Consider the following 19,202-nt stretch of genomic DNA (forward strand, 5'->3'; position numbering starts at 1 on the left):
CCTCTCCATCCAACCGGTCACCACGCTGATCCAAGCACTCGTTATAGCCCAACTCAACTACCGCATCGGACCCCGCCCTGAGCAGTTCGATCGTCACGCTGCTGCCCGAAGCAAAAACACTCCGTTCACTGACCCTCTCTCCTCAGAAAACTCCAGCGGTTGCCCACCCATCTCTGCGTCGACACAGATGCGCCTTACCATTAGCAATAACGCACTCAAGCAGAGCCGGAATCGCGTGGCTTAGGAGTGTAGCTAAATGGCATAAGTAAGAACTACTGATACAGCAAAAGAATGCGAAGAAGTACTTCATAATTTATTTGATCGTCTCAGCTATAGGTTTATGGTCATGGATCGCTTTGGAACTGATCTTCAGAAAGTATACGAAGCTAATGCAAAAAAGTTTTCCCGAAAAACAGTTCTGCAGTTGAGCTTGAGAATAGTAAGTGATCTATTTTTCCTAGTTTCTCAAAAATCTTTCCTTTATGCATTCTTTTTTGAAAGCGATCTTGAATTTATGTTGTTTAGGTCCTCTGCTGGTTGGAGTCAGGTATTTCATCTTTTTTGTTTTGTCATTTTGTCTCGTAGCTGGACATACTGGAATATATCCATGAACATGAATACGTTCATGGAGATATCAAGGCCTCAAATCTTCTCCTGAGCTACAAGAATCCTGATCAGGTACCTCCAAATTATTTTATTTGCATGGTTTTAAACCTGTTGATTAGAAAGCGATAGAGTCAGTCTGGCCATCTGAGCCCTAACAAAAGTTCTGTTTTTTAAAAACGTACCCGATGAAACTAATATTTCTGACACTTCTATCATGTTAGCAGTCTACATTTTTCGATTAAATATGCTGGCAGTTTTTCAAGTTGGCTATTTGGCCCTAAATAATACTCGAGAGGAGTTCTCGTGATATGGAATGAATTTCAAATAGCTATTTGGGGGTGGAAGCTTAAAATTATATAGTGTACCGATGAATTATGTTTGCCTGTCTGCTTTGTCACTTTTTTATTTCTTTGTTCAAGTGATCCATCAAATGTAAGTGTTCTGTTACTTGGAAAATTTGGTCTTTAACGTGTTGATTATTCACATCAACTGGGTTACAGAAATAACTTAGCTGTCTAATTTTTTATTGTTTGTGTGGAATTCAAATTCCACACAATTTATCCCATGCGTTTATCCCATTCTATCCCGCTCCTTCCATAATTTTCCTCGGGGAAAAAAAGGAACACTGCTGTTTTTCAGTGTAGTGTGGGAACCCTCAGAGAATAGTGTGGTCTAGCGCGTGTTTTCTGTCTTCGGCTTAGACGGTAGTTGTGTCGTGGGCATCTGGGTACATCAAAACATATTTATCGTAACTCTTGCCTCAGACCGGTTTCTACCCTTGATCTCTGATCCCTGTATCCCTGTACAGAAGATTATGTATCTTCTACTATATTTCTTCTGCTTCAGTGAGAGCTCTGCTAGGCCTCGGTGTGATCTGTAGCTGTGCTCGGGGTGACCAGTCGAAAGGCGGGACAGGTTCAATTTGCAGCAGGCCCGCTTGGTCGTTTCCCTCCCCAACCTTGGGTTTCCTGCGGGGCGGGGAGGAGCCGTACGTAGCAGGGGTTATACTGGCTCAGTCAGAGAAGCGTACAGGCTCCCACCTGCTCAGGAGTCTGCGTGCGCCTGCAGGGACAGTGGCGCGTGTAGAAGATGCTGAGTGAACAGAACTCCCCCCCCCCCCCCCATCCTAATAATAATTGTGGTAGATGAGTGCTTACCGTGTGCCAAGCACTGCGCTAAATCCTGGGGTAGTCACAGGATAATCAGGCCAGGCCCAGTCCCTGTCCCACATGGCGCTCGCCGTCTAAAGGGGAGAGAGAACAGGTATCGAATCCCTTTGTGATATCCCGGCCCGACTACCCTCAGCCTCCGTACTGATCTCCCCACCTGTAGTCTTTCCCTGCTCTGAGTTATACGTCGATCGTTGTTCTAAAATGTCCTTCTGATAGAGTGCTCCGCTCCTAGGTGCCCAATAAACAGCGATGATGGGGGTGGAGATTTTCTCAGCTGTGTTTGTTTCTCCGTTGCTTCCGTGCCCTTTTTTTCCTTCCTTTTCCTTCCTTTCGCTTCTAATTCCTAAGGGACGAATGTCAGACGTACTTATTCAGCAATTATTTACTCTGAAGCACTGGTTTGGGAGGAAGACATCCTGTCTGCCTGCAGGGACTTTGTTGCTGTTGTAGGACCTGAGGGTCAGAAGGACATGGATTCTAATCCCGGCTCGCCCTCTTGTCTGCTGTGTGACCTTGGGCGAGTCACTTCACTTCTCTGGGACTCAGTTCCCTCAACTGTAAAATGGGGATTAAGATCGTGAGCCCCGTGTGGAACACAGACTGTGTCCGTCCCGTATCTGTCCCAGCGCTCAGAGTAGTGCCTGGCACATAGTAAGTGCTAAACATCTGTGCCTCATCTGTCAAATGGGAATTGAGACCGTGAGCTCCAGGTGGGACGGGGACTGTGTCCAACCTGATTTGGTCGTATCCACCCCAGTGCTTAGTACAATGCTTCGTACATAGTAAGCGCTTAACAAATGCCACACTTCTTATTATTAACGATTATCCCATAAAAAGGGACCTTAAAAGGATCATTTCTTCTTTCTCTTCCTTCGTCAAATGATCAACTTCTTTTCTCACCCCACTATAAACCTTTAACTACTAAGCATTGATGGACATGGGTTACTTACAGCAGAGTTTAAGAAACAGGGAGAAATTTGCAACGCTCTCGAACGCTCTTAGAGAAATACTGTCAAAATACCGTGTAGGGTCTTTTGTTGAATATGGCAGTCTAATTTGGGAATCAGTGCCAAGAGCATTTTTAAAGTTCAAAAGACTTTTCATCCGGTGGACTAGTTTATCGTGTGTAGTGCTGGTAATTCTTAGCATTCATAATCACTTACATATAAAAAGCTGCAGGAATTGTAGTCTACACAATATCTCTTCGGACTAAGTAGATTGTCTAGTTAAGAAAGTGAAAAAGTGAATTTTCAAAAGGATATAGTGTTGGTCAGTAACGAGTAGTGTAGAATTCAGGCACAGATTGAACTCAGTCTTTTCCTTTAATTGGTGAGTAACAGTGATTGGTATCACACGGTTAATTTGTCATTTGACGATTTTTCTTCCTAAACCTGAGGCTTTGTGGCATTTGCAATTATAGGTGTATTTGGTAGACTATGGCCTTGCTTATCGCTACTGTCCCGAAGGAATTCACAAAGAATACAAAGAAGACCCAAAGAGGTGTCATGATGGAACTCTTGAATATACTAGTATTGATGCACACAAGGGAGTGGGTAAGTAAGGAGTATTCGTTTGTTTTTACTGAGCATGTGCTGCACTGTGGCCCAAGGGAGTATCCATCAGGATGCAGATAATATACTGTATAGAGTGTAATGTGAATGACACATCCCTGCCCCTGATTTAGACTTTGAAAATGTTACATCCGTCTTAAAAAAAAAGCTAGCCTCTAATTTTGAGCCTTAATTCTTGTGGGAAGTTGGGTGTGTGTTTGTAATACATAGCAATATATTTTGCAAATATATGGAGAGATTGAGAACGTTTTGTATAAGGATTTACTGTGTCATCAGATGTTGATTTACTAGAAGATGCTCTCTGATGAATGTAGCTCTTATTTAAAAAAAAAAAAGGGGATTTGCAATGTTTCCGAATCTATCATTTTTGTTTTATTCTGTAGTTTGTGTCTAGTCAACTGTTGCTTTTCCAAAGAAAGCATTTGGGTACAAGATATTTCAAATGTATATTCTCAGAGGAATGATAATTTCCTAATTTTCGTCTCTGTAAAAGATTACTGCTTTTTTTTTTTTTTTTTTGTATTGCTTTGTTCCGGAGCCTGGTCGTTATTTACAACATTCCACAATTTAGGAAGTTTTATCGTTTGGTTTGAGTGCGAACTGTCTCGTGTACTCCCCCTAGACTGTAAGCTTATTGTGGGTGGGGAGCGGGTCCGTTTATTGTTGTTTTGTACTCTCCCAAGAGCTTAGTACAGTGGGGTGCGTGCAGTAAGCGCTCAATAAATAGGACCGAGTGAACCGAATGAATGCTGTGAAATAAGCACGCCGATCAAGTCTACACAGGACAACATTTGCCGCGGTTGGTTCCGTGTCTAAATTTATATCTGTCCTCTGTCCGCAGCACCATCGAGGCGGGGTGATTTGGAGATACTTGGTTATTGCATGATCCAGTGGCTCAGTGGTCATCTGCCTTGGGAAGACAACTTGAAAGATCCCAACTACGTCAGAGATTCGAAAATTAGGTTAGAGGAGATGTTTTTCTTTTCTCTAATAGGCAGACTCACAGTTTTTGCACGGCCCCTTAAAAATATTAGCGTCAAATATTTAGCGCGGGGAGCTTTTCGGAGTGCGAGCCGTAAAGGTTTTAGTACGATCCGAATTTTTGTAGGCGAGAAACCTTGAGAGGTGAGCATTTCCTTAGTACCGCTCTCCTATTTATGAACAAGTCGGCGAACAGATCCAGTCTAAATGTGATTTCGTAGTATTGTTAAATTAACTTATGGAATGGAGGCTTAAAACAATGACTCATTCTTTGCTCTCTTGTAGCTACAGAGAAAACATTGCGGGTTTGATGGACAAGTGCTTTCCAGGGAAAAATAAGCCAGGTGGGATGCGTCTTACTAAATTTAATGTCGATTCTGTTGTTTTGAAAAAATGGATAACTCTGGAATTTTTCATTGAGTAAAATACATTTATTTTTCAAACCATTACTCTCTTTTTATGAAATGTCGTTCTCCGCCATTTAAAGGTATCTTAGTAAAATAGGTAACTTTCCAGATTCCAGGTAAGTTCCAGATTAGGCTAAATAGTCATTTTGAGGGTGGAAGGAACCCTAAATAAGCCTCCACTGGTTTTTTAACTTTGGAAAGAAGAGTGGCCTGGGACTTTCTGAATGGTGACATTGCTCACCAGCATTCTCTTGCAGAGACTGATTTATTCTTCTTTTTGTTCATTAGTTGCCTGCTTTTGCTCTCCAGTACAGTTGGAGAGTGGGAGGAAGGTGGGATGAGAATGGTGGAAAGATTCAAAATAGCTAATCTTTGCTGTTTGTTTAAACAGCCTTAGTAAGATTTAGTAGGGATGGATGCTGAAGGTGAAAATGAGGTTTTTGGATCACCGATTTCATTTTCAGTGCTTGGCATAAAGCACTTAACAAATGCCCCAATTTTTACTTTATCCATTCTCTCCTATCTCCTTTTAGCTTGGTGAATTGCGAGGTAACTTTATGCAGTATTTGGATTAGATGTGTGTTTCAACTGAAGAATATTTTATTTAAACAGATATTGACAAGCCATCCTATCGAGGACAGTTATAGTCCTATTTAGATCATGTGTACTTTGGACGTATCTAACTTTTAAAAAAGAAAACTGATAATTCAGAGTTAGTATATTTTGGGAGAAACAAGTTTGATGAGGAATTAGCTCCTATGATTGCAAAGTCATTGTCAACCAATATTTCTGTCATTTTAAGATATATTATTTCACCGTGGCTGATATTTTTCTAATTCTACTTTTTCAGGTTTTTTTAAAAAATGGTATTTAAGTGCTTACTATCACCGGTGGTATTTATTGAGTGCTTACTGTATGCAGAGCACTGAACTGATTGCTTGGGAGCTTACTGTGTGTCAAGGACTGTTCTGAGTGCTGGAGCAAATAGAAGTTAATCACAAAGTATATCCCAAATGGGGCTTACAGCCCAAGTAGGAGGGCCAACAGGTATTGAGTCCTCACTTTACAGTTGAAGAAACTGAGGCACAGAGAAGTTGAGTGACTTGCCCAAGGTCACACAGCAAGCAAGTGGCAGAGCAGGGATTAGAACCTAGTTCCTCTGACTCCCTGGCCCGAGCGCTTTCCGCTAGCCGTACTGCTTCCTCTGTGGGGATTATTTTTTCTAAACTGTTTTTGATTCTAGAGTAATATTCTTTTGGTTGTAGACCATAAGTACATAAGTACATTTGCACACTGTTTCAAAATAAGTTTTCCTTCACAAAACGTGAATTCTGTAGTGTACGTCTCAGCCCGTATATGTCCAAGTTCTATCTGTTACCGATTTGTACATCCCAAGCGCTTAGTACAGTGCTCTGCACATAGTAAGTGCTCAGTAAATGCTATTGAATGAACTATTGAATAGAGCATCATTATAGCACCGTGGAGAAGCACAGAAAAGATTTCGAGGCAATAAAATATATTTTAGCTCAACCTGAGAGTGGTATTAAACAACTAATGTGACGCCTGGATTATTTCAATATAAAATGTATTGATTTAGATAAAAAATTAACAGCTTCAAAAGAATACTATCATTTATATTCTTCTAGATGAAATTGCCAAGTACTTGGAAACTGTGAAGTTATTGGGGTACACTGAAAAACCCCTTTATCAGAGGTTACGTGACATTCTTTTGCAAGGACTCAGGACCATTGGTAGTAAAGATGATGGAAAATTGGACTTTGGTGTGGCGGAAAATGGAGACACGAGAGCTAAACCGGGGCCAAAGGTAACTGTGATTTTTTCTATCGTTAAAGTATTCTCTTGGTTTAAAGTTAGTTATAAATGCAACAAGTATCCTAAGGACCGAAGCTACCGTTTTGCTCTCTCGTTCGTCTAACCCCCCCATGCAAGAGCAAGCATTTTTTCTTAATTTAATGACGCTAATTGTTCGGACACTTAAGACTGAAACGAGACTAAATTTAGGAAGTCATGACCTCCTAATGTGGTGATCTTTTAAGAATACAGAATTTTTATGTAATTTTAATTACATTTAAACGGATGTGACCTTTTGGTTTACCCTTTGAAGGATCTAAATATCTGTTGAAAGATCCAGAAGGTGTTTTAATAGAGCTAAGTTGAATGCTCTAATCAAGCTTTGTTTCCTTTCCCGAATCTCACATTTAGTAATGAATTTTTACATGGATGTCTTGGTGAGTTAATCTCTTTCCGGGGTTGTGACAAGTTAATGCACGTCTTCGTGAGCACACACGAGGCATTGTTAGATCTGAAGATCTTTTAGTTTAAAGACGTATTAGAGCCCTCTTGAGATTATTTTCTGATCTGCTAAGCTATTCATTGCTAGTGTAGGTTTTTAAAGTTAAAATAAAGATATTTTAGCATTTCAGTAGTATTTTAATGATCTTTTAGCTCTATGTACTGGGCTAAATTGCTGGGATTCCTGAATAACTTCGCATGAGGATGTACTCGTGGCCATTTCTGGGGTTCTCCCATTGTCTTAGGCTACTACATTTGAGACATGGCCAGTGCGTTGTATGTCTTAAATTGTCCTTATATACCGGCCATGTCTGCCTGGGGGATTTAAAAAAAAAAAAAGCATTTTGGGGGAGGAAAATCTCAAACCTACATACCTTAAAGGCAGAGTGGAAACTACCTTGTTCTCAAACCGTCTTAAAAGCTCCAGAGACCTAGACTTCCTTTTTAAATATTTGCATTTCAACCGAAAACCATGTACGTTCCCGCGGCACGGATTTTTGTCTTTTTTGATTACGATGGCCTGTGTCCTCTCTGAGCACCCCGAGTGTCTTCCCGTTTGACGGCTGCTGGCCAGATATGTTGGGAGCTCTGTGCTCACCTCCTAATATTGCCAGCCTGCTTGGTCTGTGGGGATTGCCAAAAGGTGCCTCGGAGTACCACTGGGGGTGTTGGAACAGGACTGGGAATTGTGAAAAGGTGTCAGCCGGATAGTCCGTCCCAGTACTCTCGAGAAGGAACTTTGGGAATTGAGCTCCACAGACTTCATGAAGCCCTCTTCCTACACGTTAGTTTGAGGTTGAGAGAAGGGCCAAGGCCGAGGGATGCAAGTCGGAAATGGCAATTTGCAGGGGGAAATTCCCAAAATCCGGTTGCAGATTCAGGAACTCATGAGTGTGTAAAAATTTAAGTGGGATCATCCTTCTTTTTCTTCCCATTTCATAGATGGAGAAAGTGATAAATAGAAGTTACTTCCCTAGTACCGTCTAGCAAGTCAGCAGCGTAGTCAAGATCGAGAGATCAAATGCCCTACTTTCTGGTGATCGATCGGTTGAGTGCCTTCTGGAATGCAAGGACTTAGACTTATTATTACGGTGTCACAAGTTGTCTGCCCTCGCAACTCTTCATATTTCTTGAGGTCCTCCTGCGCCTTGATTTTCCCCTCCTGTTTTCTCCTCAATTTCTTCTTTTACTTCTTTTCTGTGTGAGGCTTAAAATCTGTTCGTTATACATTTAGTAGCTTGTGTCCTTTGAAGGAAAGTCATTCACTGTATGAGTGTAAGAAGTAAAGGAGTTAAACTTCGAAAAGAGAAATGAGGACACGTGAGCACGTATATGAAGAACCACTTTGAGCTTGTTGGAGGGGAATAAAAGATTGCCTCTGCACCTCTAGTGATTTCTTATTTGGTTTTGTTTTTGCATCGTAAAACACAAAATATAAACCATCTAATGTTTCCTTGGAACTAAAAGAAGTTACAAGAAAAATGGAGTCTAAAAAGGGAACTATTCGGTACCAAACACGTAAGCAACATAAGGGGACTTTCCTCTTTTGGAAGAGGAAAGCAGCCTGGCCTGGTGGATAGAGCACTGAACTGGGAGTCAGAAAACCTGGGTTGTAATCTTGGCTCTGCCATCTGCCTGCTGTGTGACCTTGGGCAAGTCATTCAGTGCCTCAGGTTCATCATCTGTAAAACAAGGATTAGGTCTCCCTTCTCTCACCCCCATACAGTGTGGTTCCATGTAGGTCGGGGAGCGTGCCTGATCTGATAATCAGGTTGAACCTCCAAAAGTATATCAGGGTTTCGAAGTTTCTAACGTTCCTTGGGTTCCCTGGTCACTTTGGAACACACTAAATATGTTTTCAACATGCCAAATGTTTCTTCTCAACATATTTAATCAGGAAGTGGACCGGAAAGCCACAGGCAGTAAGTTTGAAACCACGAGATAAAGATGAAGTGGCTGGATGTAAAAAACGGTGGCGAAACCTAAACAGCCGGTGCCAAGCGTCCGGCCATTGCTCGGGGAACAGTTTTGTGGGTTAAAATCTGTAGTGTTCTGTGGTATCCTTCCCTAAAATTCCTGTTGTTTCAGCAGTAAGGGTCTCACTGCACTGAAAACTTGGTGGGGGGAGTCCTTTGTGCAGATAAGTGTTTCTGTGGATCTGCGGGCTAGAGAAAAATTGGTTTCCAGGGGTTGGCTGACTTAGCTGATGAGGTCAGCCTGCTGCAGAGCCAACATCTGTGACCTTCTAGACCTCTCTTGTCCTTACGCAGCCCAGAAGGCTGGGAAAATTTCCCGTCGAATCATACCCTACATGTTGAAAGCTTTAATTATGATTTTTTTCCTTTAGGATCAGTACATTACCTGCTGATAATTAACTGATTTAAGTTGTTTTTCTAAATGATTGGGTTCTGTGCACTCTGTTCTCAAAAAATGTCAGTGGAAAAATTGATCGTTTCCTCTTCACGTCTATAGCCTTTGATTTTTGAAGACATCGACCAAGTTGCCACCCATCCCGGATCATCACCCGTAGACGGTATTCCCAACACCTCTCTGGATCAATTTAGAGAGTTCCGAGGATCTCAGATGCTCCCGGGTGCCCACTCCTGGTGTCCAAGGATATAGGGTTTATGGCGGCTAGAGTGGTGATTCTAGTCATCAGTTGTGGGAAGTGTCCGTGACTGCTCCCGAAGCCCCAAAAGAGCAAATTCAGTTTTATCCCCCATTTGCTGAGCAAAATCCTATTCAGAAATAGTCAGTCAGTTGTAGTTATTGAGCACTTACTGTTGTACAGAGCACTGAATGAAGCACTTGGGAGGGGACGGTAGTAATGATAATCGTGGCCCAGTGGAAAGAGCCCGGGCTTCGGAGTCGGGGTCATGGGTTCGACTCCCGGCTCTGCCACTTGTCAGCTGTGTGACTGTGGGCGAGTCACTTCACTTCTCTGGGCCTCAGTTACCTCATCTGTAAAATGGGGATTAACTGTGAGCCTCACGTGAGACAACCCGATGACCCTGAATCTACCCCAGCGCTTAGAACGGTGCTCTGCACATAGTAAGCGCTTAGCAAATACCAACATTATTATTTGTTAAGCGCTCACTCTGTGTTAAGCACTATATTCAGTGCTGGGATAAATACAAGATAATCAGGTTGGACACAGTCTCTCCCCACATAGGGCTAGTAGACACGTCCCCCGCCCACGGGGACATCGACCGTATGCCAAAAAGGCCACCGATGACTTTTGACCCCAAAGCCAGAACTTGGCTGGCCCCAGAATCCCATTACAAAAATGACCGGAAGGAATGACATCCAGATCATCCTCAGGCTTGAGCAAACAATTCTTCCCTCACGCCACCAAAGAAATAATAATAATCGTGGTATTGGTTAAAACACTATGTGCCAGGTCCTGTACTAAGCGCTGGGGTGGATACAAGCAAATCGGGTTGGACTGTGGTCCCGCTTGGGGTTCACGGTCTTAATCCCCATTTTACAGATGAGGTGTCTGAGGCACAGAGAAGTTGTGACTTGATGGTCACACAGCAGACAAGGGGCAGAGCTGGGAAGCATTCAGAGTTAATGCTACCCAAAGTGAGTTCCACGTGTGCGGGTCTGGTTGAAGAGATAAATACGTGATCAGCGGTCTCTTCCTCAGTACATACAAGGGAAGGGCTGTTCGATCTGTGCTATTGGCAGAGCCTGGTGGTGCTTGCTTGCTCTCTCTTCTCCCCTCTCGATCTCTCCTATCTGCTGGAAAAAAAGGCTACTCCCATCTCTGATCAGTTGTCAGGGCGACTCATCTGCCGCATTGGTTTCCTCGCCGGCAGATTCTTACTCAGAAACTCTTGCTTCATGAGATCCAGGGTACGTAGCCCGGGAAAAGTAACGGACGGTCTCCTCCGAACTTGGGCCTGAGAAGGTCGACCCTGGCCTTGGGGGTGAGCGTGAGGTGGGACTTTCCCTGTGGATGGGCGGACCTTCTAGAATGTTCCGCTAACTTCTGGTGGAGCCTGGGGAGGGTTTGCCGTTTTGCCCCCCCCCCCCCCCCCCCCCCCAGACAGTAAGGTCGTTATGGGCAGGGAACGTGTTGGCTAATTCCGTTAGATTGTGCTCTCCCAAGCGTTTAATAATAATAATAATAATAATGTTGGTATTTGTTAAGCGCTTACTACGCGCAGAGCACCGTTCTAAGCGCTGGGGGAGATACAGGGGAATGAGGTTGTCCCACGTGAGGCTCACGGTCTTCACCCCCATTTTACAGATGAGGGAACTGAGGCCCAGAGAAGTGAAGTGACTCGCCCACGGTCACACTGCTGACAAGGGGCAGAGCCGGGATGAGAACCCATGACCTCTGACTCCCAAGCCCGGGCTCTTTCTGCTGTGTGTCACTCTGCTTCTCTATTTAGTTTCTCTGAAGCACCAATAAGTGCCGTTTATTGATTTATCGAATGCTCCTGGCAGGCCTGTGAACTTACCATCTAATAATAATAATAATAATGTTGGTACCTGTTAAGCGCTTACTATGTGCCGAGCGCCGTTCTAAGCGCTGGGGTAGACACAGGGTCATCGGGTTGTCCCACTTGGGGCTCGCAGTCTTCATCCCCATTTTCCAGAGGAGGGAACCGAGGCCCAGAGAAGTGACTCGCCCACGGTCACACAGCTGACAGCCGAGCCGGGATCCGAACACGTGACCTCTGCCTCCGAAGCCCCGGCTCTTTCCACGGAGCCACGCTGCCGGGATCCACGGCAGTCGGCCTGGGCCCGGTGCCGTTGGAGCCTCGGGACCCGGTCAAACGGATACCGAGTGCGCAAGGCCGGGTAATGTGATCCAGTTTATTTCCCGATCCCCCGAGCTTAACGGTGGAACGCTCCCGTTGTTCCGTAGCCCTTTCACGTCAGTTAGCTCCTTTTATCCTGCAGCGTCCCTGTGAGGAAGGGAAAGGCAGGTGTTCTCCCCTGGAGTGACTCGATTTAGAGAGAACCTAATTTAGACACCATAAAGTGTCAACTTCCCCAAGTCTTTCCCTTGACTCCCCGGCCCCCTCTAATTCCCTCATCTTCTTTCTCCTCCTTTCCGGCCGCCCCCCAAGAGGAGGTCTGCCATCTGCTCTCGCAATCTACGCCATCTACCCGTGCGCTAGCTTCCGCCCCCTTCCGCCTCTCCAAAGCCCTTGGTCCTCCTTTCAGTGGTTTGTCACGCGCTACGCGCTAGAACGCCGTACTGGGCACCGGGGAGGATGCGAGCTAATCGTGTCGGACACAGTCGCTCTCCCTCGTGGGGCCCGGAGCCCGAGTAGAGAAGCGGCGTGGCTCAGCGGACGGAGGTCGTGGGTTCGAATCCCGGCTCGGCCACTTGTCGGCTGCGTGACCGCGGGCAGGTCACTTCGCTCCTCTGGGCCTCGGCGACCTCATCTGGAAAATGGGGATGAAGACTGTGAGCCCCACGTGGGACAGCCTGATCCCCACTCTGCCGCTTGCCAGCTGTGTGACCGTGGGCAAGTCACTTCACTTCGCTGGGCCTCAGATGCCTCATCTGTAAAATGGGGGATGAAGACCGTGAGCCTCACGTGGGACGACCTGACGACCCCGTGTCTCCCCCGGCGCTTAGAACGGCGCTCTGCACATAGTAAGCGCTTAACGGATGCCAACGTTGTTATTCCCGTGTCTCTCCCGGCGCTTAGAACGGTGCTCTGCACATAGTGAGCGCTTAACAAATGCAAATACCAACATTATCATCTTACGTTGCTGCCGTACCTCTCTCTCTCACCCCCATTTTCAACCTCTCTCTGTTTTTCCCCTCTACTCTGGCGAGAGTTTCCTCCAAGGAGGCAATGAGAATTTTGTTTTTTTAATGGCATTATTAAGCCCTTACTATGGGCCGGGCACTGTACGGAGATGCAGGCTGATCAGGTTGGACACAGTCCCTGTCCCGCACTGGGCTCACGGTCTTCATCCCCATTTTACAGATGAGGTAACTGAGGCCCAGAGAAGTGAAGCGATGTGCTCAGGGTCACCGAACAGACAAGTGGCAGAGCTGGGCTTAGAACCCGGGTCCTTCTGACTCCCGGGCCCTTGCTCTACCCACTAGGCCATACTGCCATGTAACCTATTGGCGGGAATTGGATGCCGGAAGGGAAAAGCTACGACATCCTGGGGTAACAAAGGCAGCGGGCCAAGCGATAGCGATAATGTGGGTATCTGTTAAGCGCTTACTATGTGCAGAGCACCGTTCTAAGCGCTGGGGGAGATACAGGGGAATCAGGTGGTCCCACGTGAGGCTCCCAGTCTTCATCCCCATTTGACAGATGAGGGAACCGAGGCCCAGAGAAGTGAAGCGACTCGCCCACGGTCACCCAGCTGACAAGGGGCGGAGCCGGGATTCGAACCCAGGAACTCTGACTCCCAAGCCCGGGCTCTTGCCACTGAGCCACGCTGCACGAGCCTGCGAGTCCGGAAACGTGGGTGTTAATTCCAACTCTGTCCCTGGCCCTCTGGGTGACCTTGTGCAAGTCACTTACCCTCTCTGTGCCTCAGTTTCCTCATTTGTAAAATGAGAATAAAGTGCCTGCCCTCCTTATCTCTTAGCGTGTGAACCCAGTGTGGGACAAGGGCTTTATCCGGTCTTAATTTTTTATATTTACCCCAGCGCTTAGCATGGTGTTGGGGGACCTACAGAGTGCACACTAAATACCGTAATAATAGTAAAAATCCCACTATTTTGTGGCTATCATCCTCTCTCCCATTCCTATCTTTAGTCTTCGACCTTCGACTCGGCTGCCCTTCGGTTCCTTTCCTTTGCTTCACATGTCAGAAGCAGCCCGGCCTAGTGGCAAGAGCAAGGGCTTGGGGGTCAGGGGTCGTGGGTTCTAATCCCGGCTCTGCCACTTGTCCGCTGCGTGCCTTTGGGCAAGTGGCTTCACTTCTCCGTGCCTCAGTTACCTCATCTATAAAATGGGGACGGAGACTGTGAGCCCAGTGTGGGACGGGGAGTGTATCCAACCTGATTACCTTGTATCCACCCTAGCGCTTAGAATAGTGCTTGGCACATAGTAAGCGCTTAACAAATGCGGTAATTTTTTTTTTTTTTCCATCATCTCTCTTTTCGTCCCACTATAATAAAATTTTCACTCCCTTTCCGATGTTACCAATGATCTCCGCATAGCGTAATCAAATAGTCCTCTCCTGTCGTGGTCATTCAGGATTTCTTGTCCATCTTGGACACGCGTAATAGCCGTAGGCTCTAAGCTTGTCGTGGGCGGGAAATACGGTTTCCAACTCCACTGTGCTGTCCAAAGCGCTTCGTACAGTGCTCTTCACACACTGAGCTCGCAGAAAGCAGCAGTGATTGATTTGTTACTATGAGCCGAGCACTGTGTCCTAAACTCTGAGTGGTTACAAGCTAATCCGATTAGACACGGTACCTGGCCCACCTCAGGCACGCGGTCTTAAGTGTCGGGGGCGATGAGGAGTCGAATCCCCATTTTGCGGGTGAGAAAACTGAGGTGAAGGGAAGTGAAGCGACTTGCCCAAGGTCACCCCGCAGGCAGTGGCGGAGCCAGGATTAGAAACAGCGTGGCTCAGGGGAAAGAGCCCGGGCTTTGGAGTCAGAGGTCATGGGTTCGAATGCCGGCTCCACCACTTGTCAGCTGGGTGACTGCGGGCGAGTCGCTTCACTTCTCTGGGCCTCAGTTCCCTCATCTGTCAAATGGGGATGAAGACTGGGAGCCCCACGTGGGACCACCTGATTCCCTCGTGTCTGCCCCCGCGCTTAGAACGGTGCCCTGCACATAGTAAGCGCTTAACGAATACCAACATTATTATTAGAACCCGGGTTCTGTGACTCCCAGGCCTGCAGTCTTTCCTTTAGGTCAGACTGTTTCACCGTTGACCGTTTCCTACTCCAGGAAATGCTGTTTGAGCTCCGTCGTCCTGCCCTGCTGCTCTGCTGGTTTTCCTCCTCCTCTCCGCCTCGTCTTGGGGAATTCAACTTCTCTCACGACCCCAACCACTGTCTCTACGCCCGTGACTTCGACATCTCCCTCCCCGTCTACCCTCTTCCCGTTCCCCTTCCGACGGGCAACTCCAATCCGGGTTCGAGTTCTCAAGTCCCGCCTCCCACTCTGACGACCGATACCCGCCCCCGTCTCCCCGGACAATCAGACGCGAAAGAGACCTGCCGTAGTTGACGTCAGTTGCGTTCTCGGAAAATCACGTGTGGGATTTTCAACGGGTTCATCGGGCGTTCAGGTTACACAGAGCACTGAACTAGGCGCTTGGGAGAGTCCGGGACGGCAGAATCGGGAGAGAGGATCGCCGCCCTCAAGGAGCTTGCGATCCAGATCTGTTTATGGAGTTGTAGAAGTATTTCCTCAATAGTAAGACCGGCAAAGTGCTTCGTCCTACTAGAAGAGCACACGAGGAGACAGCGTAGTGTAGTGGGAAGAGCCATGGGCTGGCGGTAAAATGATCTGGGTTCTAATCCCTCTGTGATAATGTTGGTATTTAAGCACTTACGACGTGCAGAGCGCTGTTCCAAGCGCTGGGGTAGATACAGGGTCATCAGGTCGTCCCACGTGAGGCTCACAGTTAATCCCCATTTGACAGATGAGGGAACCGAGGCCCAGTGAAGTGACTTGCCCACCGTCACACGGCTGACAAGTGGCGGAGGCGGGATTCGAACTCCTGACCTCTGACTCCCAAGCCCGGGCTCTTTCCGCTGAGCCACGCTGCTTCTCTATCACATTGTACAGGGTGATTTGGGGTAAATCTTCCACCTCTCTAGCTGGGCTTCCTAGAATGACGAACTGAGAGACTGTGGCCCTTTAGCTGTCGGATATTCCGATTCCCATAGCGTTCCTTAAACGCGCAAGTTGAGCGTGCGTAAAAATAAACCCAGACGCAACAAATCCTCACTGAAAATACCAGAAAAAAGTCAACTGCTGTATGACCTTGGGCAAGTCGTTTCTCTGTCGATCAGCGTCCTCGTCTGTCGGATGGGAATTCAGTGCCCATTCTCCCTTCCCTGTAGACTGTGAGCCCTCTGTGGGACAGGAACTGCATCCGACCTGGTCGACTCGTATCGATCCCGGGACTTAGGTCAGCGCTTGACACGTAATAAGCGCTTAACAGATACCATCGCCATCGTCATCCTAATACTAAAAAAAGCATAAATTGGCATGCGGTGATGGAACGTAGCGCCTAGGGTGGGACTTGAGACGTTGGGGTAAATCAGCGAACGGCAAAAGACAAAATAAGTGGCTTCCGAAATGGAGGACATCTGGTAGCCTAGTCGTATTTATTGAAAGATTTATTGAGTGCTTACCGCAATGATAGTAATAACACAATCAGATAATTATAATTATTTTGTTGTGGGGATTAGAATGGCATACCATTAGCAGTGCCCAACTCGTTTTCTGTCTTCAGCTCGTGGTGGGGAGGGCGTGTGTCCGTTTACTTTTATGCTATACTCTCCCAAGCACTTAGTACAGTGCTCTGCACACAGTAAGCACTCAATAGATACGACTGACAGACTGGCTTCCTGCATTGGCCAACAGGATACGGAAGCTCCCTTAGCTTTAGGGTGACTTTGGAACTTGGCACTTTGACAGGTTTCCACTAATGAACCCTTCAAAATATGATAAACTCAAGCTTGTTGTGTGAATCCTTCATTGGTATTTACCGAGCGCTTACTGCGTGCAGAGCACTGTACCGAGCACTTGGGAGAGTAATAATAATGTTGGTATTTGTTAAGCGCTTCCTAGGTGCCGAGCACCGTTCTAAGCGCTGGGGGAGATACAGGGGAATCAGGTCGTCCCACGTGAGGCTCCCAGTTAATCCCCATTTTACAGATGAGGTAACTGAGGCCTAGAGAAGTGAAGTGACTCGCCCACAGCCACACAGCTGACAAGTGGCAGAGCCGGGAGTCGGACCCGTGACCTCTGACTCCCAAGCCCGGGCTCTTTCCGCTGAGCCACGCTGCTTCTCTAATATAACAGTGTTAGCAGACCTGTCCCCATCCGTAACGAGCTTACAGTCTTTGGGGAGGTTCATGGTGATGATAATGTTGGTATTTGGTAAGCGCTTACTATGTGCAGAGCACTATTCTAAGCGCTGGGGTAGATACAGGGTCATCGGGTTGTCCCACGTGAGGCTCATAGTCTTCATCCCCATTTTACAGATGAGGGAACTGAGGCACAGTGAAGTGACTTGCCCACAGTCACACAGCTGACGAGGGGCAGAGCCGGGATGACAAGATTATTCTTTCCAGTATTGTGCTCTGAATTCAACGATTTTAGAAATTGGTCGTGCCTTCTTTGATCTCTACACGTATTTTTAAAATTGCCTTAAATGTGGCAGAATGAATTGTTCGTTCTTTCGCACTTAATATGAGTCGAGCATTGTGCTAAATGCTGTCCTGAACTGCTGTCCACTAGGTCGGGCTGCTTGTTTTCAGTTGCTCTGCCAAATTCTCCCTCCCCCACCCCGCCCTACATTTTTTGCAGGCTTTCGCCCCCTCTTCCCCAGTTAACTTCTTTTCCTCCAGCACATACGCGTCCTCCTCTTCTAACCCTAACCCTCCCAAGACGGAAGAGATGTAGGCATCGAATACGAGCACGAATGGACCCGTCCCGTGCACGCTTGATGGTCGCCGGTAGTTTGGGCAGCACAGATTAAGCAGCCTTTTTTCTCCTTGCGGAATTCACTACCGCTCTGTCCAGCCTATCTGAATAGCCCACAACAACAACGTTGGCATTTGTTAAGCGCTTACTGGGTGCAGAGCACCGTTCTGAGCGCCGGGGCAGACACAGGGTAATCGGGTTGTCCCGCGTGAGGCTCCCAGTCTTCATCCCCATCTGACAGATGAGGGAACTGAGGCCCAGAGAAGTGAAGCGACTTGCCCACGGTCACACAGCTGACAAGTGGCAGAGCCATAAATGCAGTGGAGGAGGCCACCGGCCAGAAAACCACTGCACGTCGCCCTCAAACTACCCGGTCGGCTCACGTTTCGGTGGTGATGAACGAAGGGACAGTTTTAGGTGGTGGTTGGTTTTTCCAGCGTTCACCTATTTTTAAATATCTCTAAGGAATAATACCTAGTCTTTAAAATGTGAACGGAGGCAGTGTGGCCTAGCTGAATCTGCATTTATGATGAGATTAATACGTAAAAGTCATAATTTGTGTTATTTAAACGCTCGCTATTTGTCAAACGCCTTGCTAAGTGTCAGGGTGGATAGTAGATAATCAGTTCGAACCCAGTCCCTGACTCGCTTGGGACCCTCAGTCCGAATGGGAGGAAAACGGGTATTAAACCTTCATTTTTTTCCCCAGTGAACCACAGGGAAGTGACTTTCCCAAGGTAACAGAGCAGGTCAGTTAGAACCCAGATCCACTGAACTCCCAGGCCTGTGCTCTTTCCACTAGGCCACGAGGGAAGGCTGTCTAATTTTATTCTCTTCAATTTCTCTTTCTGTACAAGGGGAGTTAGTTGTCTACCTATTGCTTCTGAGGCATTCTGAGAAGTAAGGGGAGAATATGAGTGAAGGACCGTTAAATGCACCCTGCGCCACCCACCAGAACTTGGTTTTCGATGCTGCGTTTCAACTAGGACACTATCAGGGGACGTTGGACCGGCTCGGAGAGCCTGCTGGAATACAGCTCTCTGTGGTGTGGGGAAAAAGCAGTTTGTGTGCATGTACGCACAGTGGGACGTGAGTTTTCCTTAGCATGGGATTGCCAAGACCGCTATCCCCATGTTATAGGAAAACCGAGTGTATCGGGAAAGAGATCCCAATTATTCAGCCCAAATTTTGCACTTGTGTAAACTAATATGATGATTTGTGGCATTTATTAGGCACTAAATCAGTCAGTTGTATTTGTTGAGCGCTACTACGTGCAGAGTGCTGTTCTAAGCGCCTGGGAGAAAACGGTACAACAGAATTAACCGGAAACGTTCTCTGCCCATAACAAGCTTGCAGTCTAGAGGGGATGACAGACTTTAACGTGAATAAATATCAGGCATTGTTCCTAGCACCGGGGTTGTCATAAAGTAATTAGATCAGACACAGTCCCCGTCCCTGTGGGGCTCTCGGTCACAGAGGAAGGGAGAACGGGTATTTTAGCCCCATTTTACAGGTGAGGAGACTGTGGCTCGGGCTTGC

The 19,202-nt window shown here is 46.8% G+C and overlaps 1 protein-coding gene across 3 annotated transcripts in view; it reads left to right on the forward strand.

Annotated features, from left to right (window-relative positions):
• The window catches only part of VRK1 (VRK serine/threonine kinase 1), a 71,771-nt gene that overhangs the window by 33,754 nt on the left and 18,815 nt on the right, over nt 1-19,202 (forward strand). For 2 of the 3 annotated variants that reach the window (XM_029066204.1, XM_029066210.2), the window contains 6 exons: nt 331-439; nt 586-678; nt 3,199-3,331; nt 4,191-4,311; nt 4,616-4,674; nt 6,384-6,562. In XM_029066204.1, the coding sequence (XP_028922037.1) occupies nt 331-439; nt 586-678; nt 3,199-3,331; nt 4,191-4,311; nt 4,616-4,674; nt 6,384-6,562 (694 nt within the window). Of the gene's footprint in view, nt 1-330; nt 440-585; nt 679-3,198; nt 3,332-4,190; nt 4,312-4,615; nt 4,675-6,383; nt 6,563-7,992; nt 8,440-19,202 lie in introns of those variants that run through there. The other variant, XM_029066217.1, reaches the window with a different exon arrangement.

The sequence above is a fragment of the Ornithorhynchus anatinus genome, chromosome 1, assembly GCF_004115215.2.
Source record: "Ornithorhynchus anatinus isolate Pmale09 chromosome 1, mOrnAna1.pri.v4, whole genome shotgun sequence".
NCBI lineage: Eukaryota > Metazoa > Chordata > Mammalia > Monotremata > Ornithorhynchidae > Ornithorhynchus > Ornithorhynchus anatinus.